At 47.3% G+C, this 13,640-nt stretch overlaps 1 protein-coding gene across 1 annotated transcript in view; it reads left to right on the forward strand.

Annotated features, from left to right (window-relative positions):
* RGS22 (regulator of G protein signaling 22) overlaps positions 1-13,640 on the forward strand; it is a 141,141-nt gene that overhangs the window by 41,930 nt on the left and 85,571 nt on the right. The window contains exons 7-8 of the mRNA XM_044294827.1: positions 2,304-2,415; positions 3,277-3,904. Coding sequence (XP_044150762.1) covers positions 2,304-2,415; positions 3,277-3,904 — 740 coding nt within the window. The remainder of the gene's footprint in view (positions 1-2,303; positions 2,416-3,276; positions 3,905-13,640) is intronic.

Genomic DNA, 13,640 nt, shown 5'->3' on the forward strand with positions numbered 1-13,640 from the left:
ATTATTTTCCAGCACTGCTTTAACTCATTTGGACAAGGAGTTCAGTGGAGCTTCACAGGTTGCCCCTGGAATCCTCTTCCACTCCTCGACATCATGGAGCTGGATGTTAGACCTTGCGCTCCTCAACCTTCCGTTTGAGGATGCCAAACAGATGCTCAATAGGGATTAGGCCTGGAGACATGCTTGGCCACTCCAGCACCTTTACCCTCAGTTTCTTTAGCAAGGCAGTGGTCATCTTGGAGGTGTGTTTGGGGTCATTACGGATATGATAGAAACTTTTAACTACATAAAGGGAATCAACAAGGTAAAAGAGGAGAGAATATTTAAAAGAAGAAAAACTGCTACAAGAGGACATAGTCTTAAATTAGAGGGGCAAAGGTTTAAAAGTAATATCAGGAAGTATTACTTTACTGAAAGAGTAGTGGATGCATGGAATAGCCTTCCTGCAGAAGTGGTAGCTGCAAATACAGTGGAAGAGTTTAAGCATGCATGGGATAGGCATAAGGCCATCCTTCATATAAGATAGGGCCAGGGGCTATTCATAGGATTCAGTATATTGGGCAGACTAGATGGGCCAAATGGTTCTTATCTGCCGACACATTCTATGTTTCTATGTTATCATGTTGGAATACTGTTCTGCGGCCCAGTTTCAGAAGGGAGGGGATCATGCTCTGCTTCAGTATGTCACAGTACGGGTTGGCATCCATGGTTCCCTCAATGAACTGTAGCTCCCCACAGCCGGCAGCACTCATGCAGCCCAAACCATGACACTCCCACCACCATGCCTGACTGTAAGTAAAACACACTTGTCTTTGTACTCCTTACCTGGTTGCCGCCACACATGCTTGACACCATCTCAACCAAATAAGTTTCTCTTGGTCTCATCAGACCACAGGACATGGTTCCAGTGTAATCCATGTCCTTAGTCTGCTTGTCTTCTGAAAAATGTTTGTGGACTTTCTTGTGCATCGTCTTTAGAAGAGGCTTCCTTCTGGGATGACAGCCATGCAGACCAATTTAATGCAGTGTGCCACGTATGGTCTGACCACTGACAGACAGACCCCCCCCCCCCCACCTCTTTACCCTCTGCAGCAATGCTGGCAGCACTCATACAACCTCTGGATATGATGCTGAGCATGTGCACTTAACTTTTGTCGGCCATGGTGAGGCCTGTTCTGAGTGGAACCTGTCTTGTTAAACCGCTATATGGTCTTGGCCACGGTGCTGCAGCTCAGTTTCAGGGGGTTGTCGATCTTCTTATAGCCTTGGCCGTCTTTATATAGAGCAACAATCATTTTTTCAGATCCTCAGAGTTCTTTGCCATGAGCTTGTAACACTAACAAGTCACATGACATCGGGGAGGGAAAATGGCCAAATGGGCACAATTTGGCCATTTTCACTTAGGGGTGTACTCACTTTTGTTACCAGCGGTTTAGACATTAATGGCTGTGTGGTGAGTTATTTTAAGAGGACATCAAATTTGCACTGTTATACAAGCCGTACACTGACTACTTTACATCGTATCACAGTGTCAGATCGTCAGTGATGTCCCATGAAAAGATATAATAAAATATTTACAAAATGTGAAGGGTGGACTGACTTTTGTTAGATACTGTATGTATATATATATATATATATATATATATATATATACACACACACACACACACACACACAGTATATAGTCTGAAATATTGTGATTATTGTATTTGCTTATCAATATTCAAGTAATGATTTAGAATGATATTATAACAATTTGTATGGCAAGTAGTTTTTTTGTTATACAAAGGGCATGGGTATCATGAGAGACTTCACTATTTCTACTGAATATTTTTAAATTGATATCCGTGCATCTATATAAAGCTGTCTATTTGGCTTTTAGTTGTATTGATTATTCGCTTGTTTTCTGATTTCCACATACCTTTTGTGGAGCTTTTATTACCAGGAGTAGTGTGAATATAACGTTTTATTTAACCAGTCACTGTTCTTGGAAGTGCCCAGGAGGGTGGGCATCACTGGGAAGTGTTCTGCATTGAGCTGCTTCACAGGTTTTTCCCTCTGCTCTGAGTGAGAGAGGGGGAGGCCGTTGAAGGAGCAGAATCTGTCAGACAATAAGTTCATATTCACACTACTCCTGATAATAAAAGCTCCACAATAGGCATGTTTGACCTGTTCTCCCCAGCCTCTTCCTAGTGCTGTCATCGGTTTTGCATAGTGAAAATAACTGACAGACTCCCTTTACTTTCTCCTTCCAAAAGCAAATATTGCCAATACTTTCACAAATGTGTTTGTGTCTTCTACAGGCTTCTTTTACACAGACAAAAGAATGGTTTACAATAGCAAAGCAAAGTGCAACTCTCAATACCACAAATTCAATGTCTGGTACTATTGCCTGGGGTGATGACTATAGCCGAGGTAAATAATATTCTTCATATATATATATATATATATATATATATATATACATATAGATAATTATGTGCCTAAAGGGTATGTCGCATGGCAAGGGTGCTGGCTCTCCCTACTGGCAGTGCTGCATGTGGGAAAAAATATGCAAAGAGGTATCTCCTAGGGAAAGAGAAACATGTCGCTGGAACCACCTTTTTAAAAGTGGTTTCCTATGAGTCCAACTTTTTAACAAGCCTTGGGGCATGACAAGGGAAAATAGCCAAGCCAAGTATCCAAATGACCGCTGTTTTGCTTTCCCCTCATCAGTACAGAGTAAGAGTCTGGCTGGATAAGTGTGATCCCTTGATTGTAGCTTAGGCAGGGGCTGTGTACGGAAACTTATTGGCAATGCTCCATGGGAAAAATAGAGGTATCTCTATGGAAAGAGAACCATCTCACTGGCACCAGCTTGTGGAAGTGGCTCCCTATGAGTCAAAGTCTGATTAGAGGCAAGCACCCCAAAACAGCTATCTACGGATGGATATTGGCTTGGCTATTTTCCCTTGTCATGTTCCAAGGCTTGTTAAAAAGTCAGACTTTGACTCATAGGGAGCCACTTCCAGAAGGTGGCACTAGCAAGATGGTTCTATCTCCCTGGGAGATATCTTTTTGCATAAAACGTACGTTCAAATTTGTAACCTTTTTTGAAAAATAAAAAAATGAATTAAATAATTCTGCAAATAGGTTTGATTACACAACTCTACCGTTATGTGTCCACAGTTCCTAAACAGACCAATGTGTTTACATGATTCAGTACAGTGACGTATGTCTAGATACTATATCTGGGTGCTACAATGAGTGATTACCATTACTTTTTCTTTTACACAGTTCTTCAGAGTGTTTCAAGTCACCAAAACCCAAGCCGTCACCACACTAGTAAGAATGCGTTGTCTGCTAAGTCTCAGAGGGACAGTAAGATAATGCAGGATACACAGGAAAAAGACGAATATTCTGTATCGATTGCACCTTCCCTAACTCCAAGTCCAATAAGACTTTATGTTAAGCAGAAACCAAAAGAAACCATTCCTCACAATACCCAAAACACTCAAAATCCAGTCTTTCCAACAATAGAGGACTTTGCTTTTTATTACGTTGATCAGGTTATAAATTCTGCAGTTTCCAAGTTGAATAGTAACCTCATGAAGAAAAGTGTAGATGGGATGGATATTTTTGACTTGTCTCAGGTGACAATCCAAAGACTCCCTAGTACTGGAGCCCCTTCCACCTCCTCTGAAGCCTCCATTGATGAAGAGCTTGATGTCTCCGACTCAGATAGCGATGGACAGGGCGTTCTGGATGCTCTTGATAATAAACAGGAATATTCCCATATTCGTTGCCGGAAAGATTTTGAAAAGTTTAAATCCTTTATTAGGGGAACTTCAGGAGAAAAACTTTTTTTGCTGTGGATGGACATTGAGAGGCTGAAAACTTTGAAGGACATGAGAAGAAAACAGAGGTACATTCTAATTTAATTTCCATGTCAGTGGTCAAGGGAAGCAATTATTTTTATCAGTAAAAATCCCATTAAAATTATACAAATACAGTAAAATTCTGTGTATCCAGCACTGCAATGACACAGGTCCTCGGCAGTGGGTCCAGTGTGGCACAACAGGTCAAGTCTCCAGGTTGTGCTCCTTGTGATAAACAGCATCATGTTTTTAACCAGTTGATTGTGGCAAAGGGAAGAGTACAAAGGATATGAATAGTGATTCGGCTTGAGCATCGCAATGCTCGGCACATCGCAGTGTTCGGCTGAATACCGCGTGTGCTCGAGCGCCATGCTCGAGTCTCCTCCCCGCACGTTTGTTGGCTGCTACGCAGCCAATAAACATGCAGGTAAGTACTGCCACTCACTGTAATGCCGTAGCCATGTTGGTTACTGGCATTACAGTAATTGACTGACCGGAACGCGTCATCAGTTGCTATAAAGCACCCGATGACACGTGGTTCGTGCCAGTCGTAGTCAGGGAGAGCTGTGCTGTAGAAGGTAAAGATAGTGTAGGGAATTTAATTTAATTTTTTTGGTTAGGCAGGGTTGGTGTTAGAGACCCAAAAGTCCTTTTAAGAACTATTGTTGTATCTGGCAGCAATATATATTTTTAGCGCAACCTGCGCTAAATAGCTTGCAGACAGTTACATTACCTGCACTACATAACGTTTACGCATCCCAAATAGCTGTGACATTCCCTGTAATTTTTTATTAGCCGCTGGTGACAGCAGCGACATTACCTGCGCTACATCTCCTGTATAACGTCTGCGCATCCTAAATATCTGTGACATTCAGTGTAATTTATTTGCACATACACTTACAAAACCTGCGCTACTGTACGTGTGACATACTTGCAAGAATATATACCATTTAATATGCAGAAGGCGAGCAGTAAGGGATGGGGAAGTGGCCGTGCTGCTGATGGTGCACGCAGAGGCCGTGGTCCTGGGCGCGGTGAAACCGTGCCTGCTGCCAGAGCACAAGAAACACACTCATCCACGATACCTAGCTTCATGTCCCAGTTTGCAGAGCGGCGCAAGATACCACTCTCGAAGTCAGACCAGTGCGACCAGGTGGTCGGTTGGATTGCAGCAGATAATGCTTCCAGTCGGTTAAGCACCACCCTGTCTTCCACAAAGTCCAGTCTCAGTAGCCAAGAGTCTGGTCAAACAAGTGATCCCACACTCGGATATTCCGAGGAGCTCTTTTCATCGCCATTCCTTAATTTGGGCCTCTCGCCAAGCCCGCTTAAAGAGGGACATGAGGAGATTGTGTGCACCGATGCCTAAACTCTTGAGCATCCACAGTCACAAGAAGATGACGGTGGGGAACGACAATTAGTGTTTCACAAGGTGGATGATGATGATGAGACACAGTTGCCAATAAGTCAACGGCAATTAGTGTCTCAAGAGGTTGATATGAGGATGAGACACAGTTGTCAATAATTGAGGTTCTTGTTAGGTCAACAAGTCAGGAGGATGACTAGAGTGAGAAAGTGGAAGAGGAGGTGGTGGACGATGAAATCACTGACGCAACCTGGGAAGGTGGCAAGCCGAGCGAGGACAGCAGTACAGAGGGGGAGGGATCGGCAGCACCGCAACAGGCTGGAAGAGGAAGTGGGGTGGCAAAAGGGAGAAGGCGGGCCACACCAAACAGGCCCACAACTGTTCCCCGGAGCACACCCTTGTGGCAATCTCCCTTGCCAAGGGGTAGGTGTTCCACAGTCTGGCGCTTTTTTGAGGAAAGTGCGGACGATAAAAGAATTGTCATTTGCAACCTGTGCCGTACCAAAATGAGCAGGGGCGTGAACACTAGCAACCTCACCACCACTAGCATGATCCGCCACATAGCATCAAACCACCCTAATAGGTGGGCCGAACACCTGGGTCCACAATCAGTGTCTGTGGGTCACACCACTGCCTCCTCTTCCCCTGTGTTACGTGCTGGCTAATCCCCTGTCCAAGACGCAGGCCCGGATGCCTCCCGCCCTGCACCTGGACCTTCGCAAGCACCATCAGCTAGCAAGTCCACTTCTGTGTCCCAGCGCAGCGTACAGATGTCCATACCCTAGGCCTTAGAACGAAAGCGCAAATATTCAGCCACACACCCACAAGCCATAGCACTAAATGTGCACCTTTTCAAATTGCTGGCCCTGGAAATGTTTCCATTTAGGCTTGTGGACACTGAGGCTTTCCGCAGCCTGATGGCGGCGGCGGTCCCTCGTTACTCAGTCCCCAGCCGCAACTATTTTTCCTGGTGTGCCATCCCCGCCTTACACCAGCATGTGTCCCGTAACATCACCCGTGCCCTGACCAACGCACTTATTGGGAAGGTCCACATAACGACTGACACATGGACAAGTGCTTGTGGCCAGGGACGCTACATTTCCCTGACGGCACACTGGGTGAACGTTGTGGAGTCTGGGAGCGAGTCATCCCTGGGATGGCACAGATGCTACCGACGCTAAGGATTGTGAGCCCTACTTCCATCAGGATTTAGGCCACCACTTACAATAGTGGCTGCAACCCCCCCTTCTCCTCCTACACTTCCACCTCTGAATTCTCATCTTGCAGCACCAGTCAGCTATCAGTCAGTAGCTGGAAGCAGTGTAGCACTGCAGTGGCGAAGCGGCAACAGGCTGTGCTGAAACTAATATGTTTAGGTGACAAACAGCACACCGCCGCAGAGCTGTGGCAGGAGATAAGGGACCAGACTGAGCTGTGGTTCTTGCCACTCAACCTAGAACCAGGCATGGTTGTGTCTGATAATGGCCGTAACTTGGTGGCGGCTTTGGAGCTTGGCAAGCTCACACACATACCATGCCTAGCCCACGTGTTCAACTTAGTGGTTCAGAGGTTTCTCAAAACCTACTCCAATTTGCCTGAGCTACTGGAGAAGGTGAGCCGCGTGTGTGCCTATTTCCGAAAAGTCATCTACAGCTGCCGCCAGTCTGGCAACACTGCAGCAGCGCTTGCAATTGCCAGCTCACCGACTGTTGTGCGACGTGAGCACGCACTGGAACTCCACGTTCCACATGTTGGGCAGGCTTTGTGAGCAGCAGAGGGCAGTAGTGGAATACCAGCTGCAACATGGTCTTCGCCTTTCCAGTCAGCTTCCGCTCTTCACAAGCGACGAGTGGGCATGGATGTCTGACCTCTGTGAGGTTTTATGCAACTTTGAGGCAATGCCGCTATTATCAGCGTAACTATCCCACTTCTGTGCCTACTGAAACGCTCGCTGCTCACAATGAAGGAGGACTCTTTGCATGTGGAAGAGGTGGAAATGGGGGAAGACATTACACAGGGTGATAGCCAGACCACCCTCCGTTCGTCTTCGAATTGGATGATGATGAGGAGGAGCAGGAGATGGTTGCCTTTGCTACAGAGGGAAGTACCCATAGCAGGTTTATTCCATCTGTTCAGTGTGGATGGACCTAAGAGGATGAGGAGATTGAGTGTCATCCTCCTGATGAGGACAGCAGTCTTGTCTGTTGGGACTCTGGCACACATGGCTGACTTTATGTTATGCTGCCTTTCCCGTGACCCTCGCGTTTTATGCATTTTGGCCAACACCGATTACTGTTTGTTCACCCTTCTCGAACTTCTCAGCTCTAATTCCTGTGGTGGAGAGGACGAGCAAAATGGTGCAAGACCAGAAGGTCCTTGTGGAAAAATTGCTCCAAATATTTCCAGCTGACAACGCTGGCAGCAGAGTAAGTATACGTAGTTCATTGGGCAACCGAGTAGGGGAGACGAGGGGAACATACTGCAGTTCCAACAGAGGCAGGGCAACACTCTCCAAGGACTGGGACAGTTTCATGACACCCCGCCATTACCCTCACCCTAATGTGCGGCCTACTGTCACAAGGAGAGAAAAGTTTTGGAAGATGGTGAAGGAGTATGTAGCAGACCGTGTCAGCATCCTCAATGATCCCTCTGTGCCTTACAACTATTGGGTGTCCAAGCTGTACACATGGCACAAACTGGCACTCTACGCCTTGGAGGTGCTGGCCTGGCCTGCCCTGCCGCCAGCGTTTTGTCACAGCGGGTATTTAGTGCTGCTGGGGGCATAATAACTGATAAGCGCATCCGACTGTCAACTGAAAATGCTGACAGGTTGACTCTTATCAAAAAAGGCCTGGATTGCCCCTGACTTCTGTACTCTACCAGAGGAAAGCGGTTGAACATAAAGGCACTTTAAATGTGGCTTTTATGGTGTATTGAATACACTGCACCCCTTCCACCACAAAAAAGGGTATATGGTTCAGTCTCCCTTTTCTTCCCCTCCTCCTCCATCATATCAACATGCTTAATAGACTGACCTCGCTCCTAATGTTTTAGAGGGTCAGCTCAGCAGCAGGCCCTCAACCATATTTTTTTCGATGGTCAGCTCAGCAGCAGGCCCTCAACCATAATTTTTTTCCATGGTCAGATCAGCAGCAGGCACTCACCCCTAATGTTTTAGAGAGTCAGCTCAGCAGCAGACCCTCAACCATAATTTTTTCCATGGTCAGCTCAGCAGCAGGCCCTCAACCATAACTTTTTCCATGGTCAGATCAGCAGCAGGCCCTCGCCCCTAAAGTTTTAGACAGTCAGCTCACCAGCAGACCCTCAATTATAATTTTTTTCGATGGTCAGCTCAGCAGCAGGCCCTCAACCATAATTTTTTTCCATGGTCAGCTCAGCAGCAGGCCCTCAACCATAATTTTTTCCATGGTCAGCTCATCAGCAGGCCCTCCCCCCTAATGTTTTAGATGGTCAGCTCAGCAGCAGGCCCTTGCCTCTAATGTTTTAGAGGGTCACTGTGGGGGTTTAGCTCTTTTCCAGGGGTTGCAAACACACGCTTCTTCACAGACACCAGGATTTAGGGGCCAAACTGTGCTTTATTGTGGCACACGGCATAAAGAAAAACACACAAAGCCAAAATAAAATACCTTGCCCATCTGGGCCCTATCTAAACACATAGGTTTCCCTGACTCACCTAAAGCGTAACACAGTTCACACCCGTGATGAGATGCAGCTTTCCCAGCCCAACCTTCAGCAGCCTCCAGGCTGCTCTCACACCAGTGTCTCTTGGGGATAGTGGTCTCTCAGCCCTCCTGGCTCAGACCACACAGAGCCACTCCAGCCTTCTGTGTGCAAGCCCCCACCCCCTCTCACTCTGAGGATTCCTTTATCCCCAGGTGATTACTGCACCTGGTCTTTCTTCAGACCTGGCGATTCTGAGGGAAGACACAGCAAATCCTGCCATATATCTCCCCTAACAACCATGAGGCATGTCCCTGCCTCACATACCTCCCCCCTTTGTTCAAGCCTGTAGGGGTGAACACTAGCATCAAATCCAGATGCACGTGAACGGGCATTAATCTGGCCTACAGTCTTCCCCTTATTCTGCCAGACCCAGGACAACAGCGCTTGGTTTGTCACCCTCATGAGTTTATTACAGAGCTGACAAGGCCTCTGGGTATTTCTTGTCCATCTCATGAGCAGGTACTGTCTTTTTATATTTCCTGGCTTCTGCACCGGCCCCTCACGTCCTTTCTTGGACTGCGGCAACTCTTGACTGAACTGGTTCCAGTCATGGTCGTGTCCCAACCCTTTCTCGTTTGCCTTGCAGGGCTCCTTCAGCAGAGCGGGTTTCTTATGTCTCGCTCCTTTTCCACGCCTCTGGACCCCTTTACTATTATTCTCAGCAGGTGTTTTGGAGCCAGCTTCAGGGTCTTCTGCGTCTTCAGTGGCTTTTCCCACTTCAGCAGTCGCTCTTTCCGCCCTAACCTTGGTCTCTGGGACATCCAAAGTTTTCTCCCATTTCAAGCGCTCGGCCTTAGTTTCCTTGCCCTCTGTCTCTTTGGCCTTTACTTTATTAGCCTTCTCCCCATTCAGGGACATGGCATCATACCCTTGGTTTCTTAATTCCTCCTTCCCTTTCGCATCAAGGTTGGAGGCACTGGGTTCTTCAGCATACTTCTTGTCTTCTGGCGTTTTCCCCAGGACAGTGGTCTCCTTTTGGGGAGGAGTCAGGAGAGACAGCCCAACGCAATAGCCCGGATCTGCATACTGGTCATCCGTCTCCTCATATTTCTTCCCCAGCAGGCAGCTGGCTACTTGGAAGGCCTTGTAGGCGGAGAGGATGTCTTTTGCGACCAGGTCCTGGTTACACACTGTCATGAGACTCTTGGCCTCTGCATCGACATCAGCCCCATCAACTGGTTCAGCTGATACCTTTTCCACCTTCTCTGCCTTGGCCAGTACCCTGGCACCACCATCTCCAGACCCACTCTTACCAGGCTCTGACTTCTTGGCACCTTCCAGAGGATCTTCCTCTTCTGGTTTCTCACTTTCTTCCACCTGCTGTGCAGGAGCACACTTAGGCTTCTCCACCTCATAGATGGCATCTTTTGAGCTCATGAGAACTTCCATCTTTGCTCTGAGTTGCTTGTTCAGCCTCTCTAATTCATTTCGCTCCTCAAGCACTTCTTCAAGGGCTCTAGCCAAGGAGAGGGTCTTGGACTCTTTCTCCTAAGCATCAGCCTCCGCTCGGTCGCGTTCTTCGGCATATCGAGCCGATATGTATTTCTCTTCAACCAAGAGCTGGTCAAACTTCTTTTGTTTCTTCTCCAATCTAGACACAGTTTGTCTCTGGTGGTCCAGGTCCACCATGCGATCACATAACTCTTGATCAAGTTGAGCCATCCTGGCTTCCAAATGTCTTTTCTCCTCCAAGAGAGCAGATTTTTCTGAGGCGCTGTTTAGAACCTCATCAGCCAGCTCATCTCTTTCCTGCTCTGCATGAAGTCTGGATTGCTCAGAAACTGCAAGTTCCTCTTGAAGTTGGAGAATTTCCGCTTCTATTAGTGACTCTAGTTCCTTCAGTTCATTCATCTCTTTCTGTGACTCCTCTGGAGATTCCTGCAGTTGCTCTGCAAGAACCGCTAGCCCTGTCTCTAGTGTATCTAGGGACTGTGCAGAGCGAGCGAAAACATCAAGTTTGTAGCTGTACTGTCCTATCAGGTCATCTACAACTGTCAGGATATGAGCTTCAGACGCTAGGCTGTCACCCGACTGAACTCTCGTCTCGTCAGATATAACTGTCACCTGGTTGCTACTAGTAACGACTTTAGTTTTGCTGGGTCTTGACATGGTAGCCTCACTCTCGGAGTTGCTAACTGTCACGGCACATAGGCCACTTATACGGCTCGTGTCATTATTAACCCTGGCCTCTAGGGGCACCCCTGAGTCAATCCCCACCTGGGACATTTTATTAATCATAGAAACCTGTGGAGACTGCACATCCACCTCTGGTCCGTGTGGTACACCCTCTAGCCCCGCCACGTTGTCTACAATGGGGTCTCCTAGCGGTGTTTCTTCAACATTTATCAACACTTTTATATCAGACACATGTTTACCCACAGGGGGAGCTTTTTCCCCAATCACAGCCTGCAAAGGAAAAGGCATGTCATTATTATCACATATGACATCACATTTTTCTTATGCATTTCCGCACTTTTGTCACCATCACTTTGTATTTGACCAGCACCATTGTTTCCAATGGTCAATATGCTTTTCCCATGCAGGTCAAAGTGCAGCTCCCTTAGATCCTCACTTAAAGGTACAGGTACAAGTTCTGCAGGAGTTTTTGCACTCTCTGCAGAAGTGTCTCCATTACTCCACAACTCCCAGCATAAGGGAAAAGTACACCCCAACACTCCCTCATGCATAAGCCTATCTGTAACATCAAGTTCATCAGTCTCTGTTCTCATTGGAGTCTCACGTTCAGTGAAAATCAGTGGATAGTCCTTCTCCGCACGACTATCCAGCACCTTTATTATTTTACCAGTCTCAGGTTCCAATATTGTGCTACCCCTTACCCGGGCTAGCATGGGATCCCGGATCCTTGTCATCCCAAAACTAGCTTTGGTCATGGGCAACTGAGGTAACACAGAAACCTTCTCCCCTGCAGGTTTCTGCGAGGGAGCAATCACAGCAGGCTTATCCGCCTGTTCAGACACAGTCTTTTCTCTGTGTGACTTATCACCTACCGGCCCAGCAGATATCCCCTGCCGCCGGCTCACTGTCACTGGCTCTGCCACATAGTTAATAACAGGAACAGTCTTACCCTTTGTAATCAACCATTCTGGTAAAGCAGTGACATTCTCTCCCGCGGACTCAAGGTTGTGGTTGCTCCTAGCAACAGCTTTACCGCACCTCCGCACTTCCTCTCTAGGACTCCGGGCACAGTCGCAGGGAAGATATGCACTCCCGAGAACCGCACCGCTCTTCACCTCCTTTTCTTCCCGACGGTTGCTCTTGGCAACGGCATATCCTTGCCTTTTATTAGGAACTCCGCTCCACAACTGCCCAAACAATGGAAAGTCCTTGCCCAGTACAAATTCCACTTCCAGTGTCTCACATTTTAACAGCTCCCATTGCACAGAGCCATAGTCCGTCACAAAGGTCAGTGACACTGTAGTTTTTGTCTCTGGCCCCCTTGTTACAAAGTCCAGAATTACAGGCAGGACCCGAGACACTTGCTGGCAGGAGTCTAGAATGACCCCCAGCGGGATTCCTCCGATCACTAACTCGCAGGATTTCTCCCACGGGCTATACCATTTTGCAGCCATTTCCACTGATCAGTCTCTTTTACTCGACTACTGGCCCTTTAAGTCCTGCACTGTTTGCACCACAGAAAAAAAAAAACGTCCAGTTTAACACCAGCAGTCTCTGCTCTGCAAACAAGCAGGCTTCCAGCACTTTTACTTTTCAGCACGGACATGTGCCCGCATCCGACACCAATTGTGGGGGTTTAGCTCTTTTCCAGGGGTTGCAAACACACGCTTCTTCACAGACACCAGGATTTAGGGGCCAAACTGTGCTTTATTGTGGCACACGGCATAAAGAAAAAACACACAAAGCCAAAATAAAATACCTTGCCCGTCTGGGCCCTATCTAAACACATAGGTTTCCCTGACTCACCTAAAGCGTAACACAGTTCACACCCGTGATGAGATGCGGCTTTCCCAGCCCAACCTTCAGCAGCCTCCAGGCTGCTCTCACACCAGTGTCTCTTGGGGATAGAGGTCTCTCAGCCCTCCCGGCTCAGACCACACAGAGCCCCTCCAGCCTTCTGTGTGCAAGCCCCCACCCCTCTCACTCTGAGGATTCCTTTATCCACAGGTGATTACTGCACCTGGTCTTTCTTCAGACCTGGCGACTCTGAGGGAAGACACAGCAAATCCTGCCATATATCTCCCCTAACAACCATGAGGCATGTCCCTGCCTCACAGTCACCAACAGGCCCTTGCTCCTAATGTTTTTGAGGGTCACCAGCAGACCATCAATCATAATTTTTCAAGGCTGTGTATGAAGCCCTCCTTTATGTGTAATAAAGGGTGTATTGGAGTGCCGGTTCCTTGTAATTTTTGGCAGCCCTTTCACTTAGTGCATAGGCTTTATGAGTGTAGGAGTCCCACTGCCTGAATAATTGTACCACAATGTGAATGAGGCCCTCCATTATGTGATATACAGGTTGTATCGGAGTGCCTTTTTGGCAGCACATGCACTTTATATACAAGTAAATATACAGGAAACAATGTTTCATAACAATTTTTCCTCTAGAATCAATTTTATCTTCGGTTTTGTGCGTATTATTGTCAGTCTGTAAAAGTGGCGTACTACTCGGACAACATCGTTCCCAGCAGCGACCT

Source organism: Bufo gargarizans, chromosome 5 (genome assembly GCF_014858855.1).
Source record: "Bufo gargarizans isolate SCDJY-AF-19 chromosome 5, ASM1485885v1, whole genome shotgun sequence".
Taxonomy (NCBI): Eukaryota; Metazoa; Chordata; class Amphibia; order Anura; family Bufonidae; genus Bufo; species Bufo gargarizans.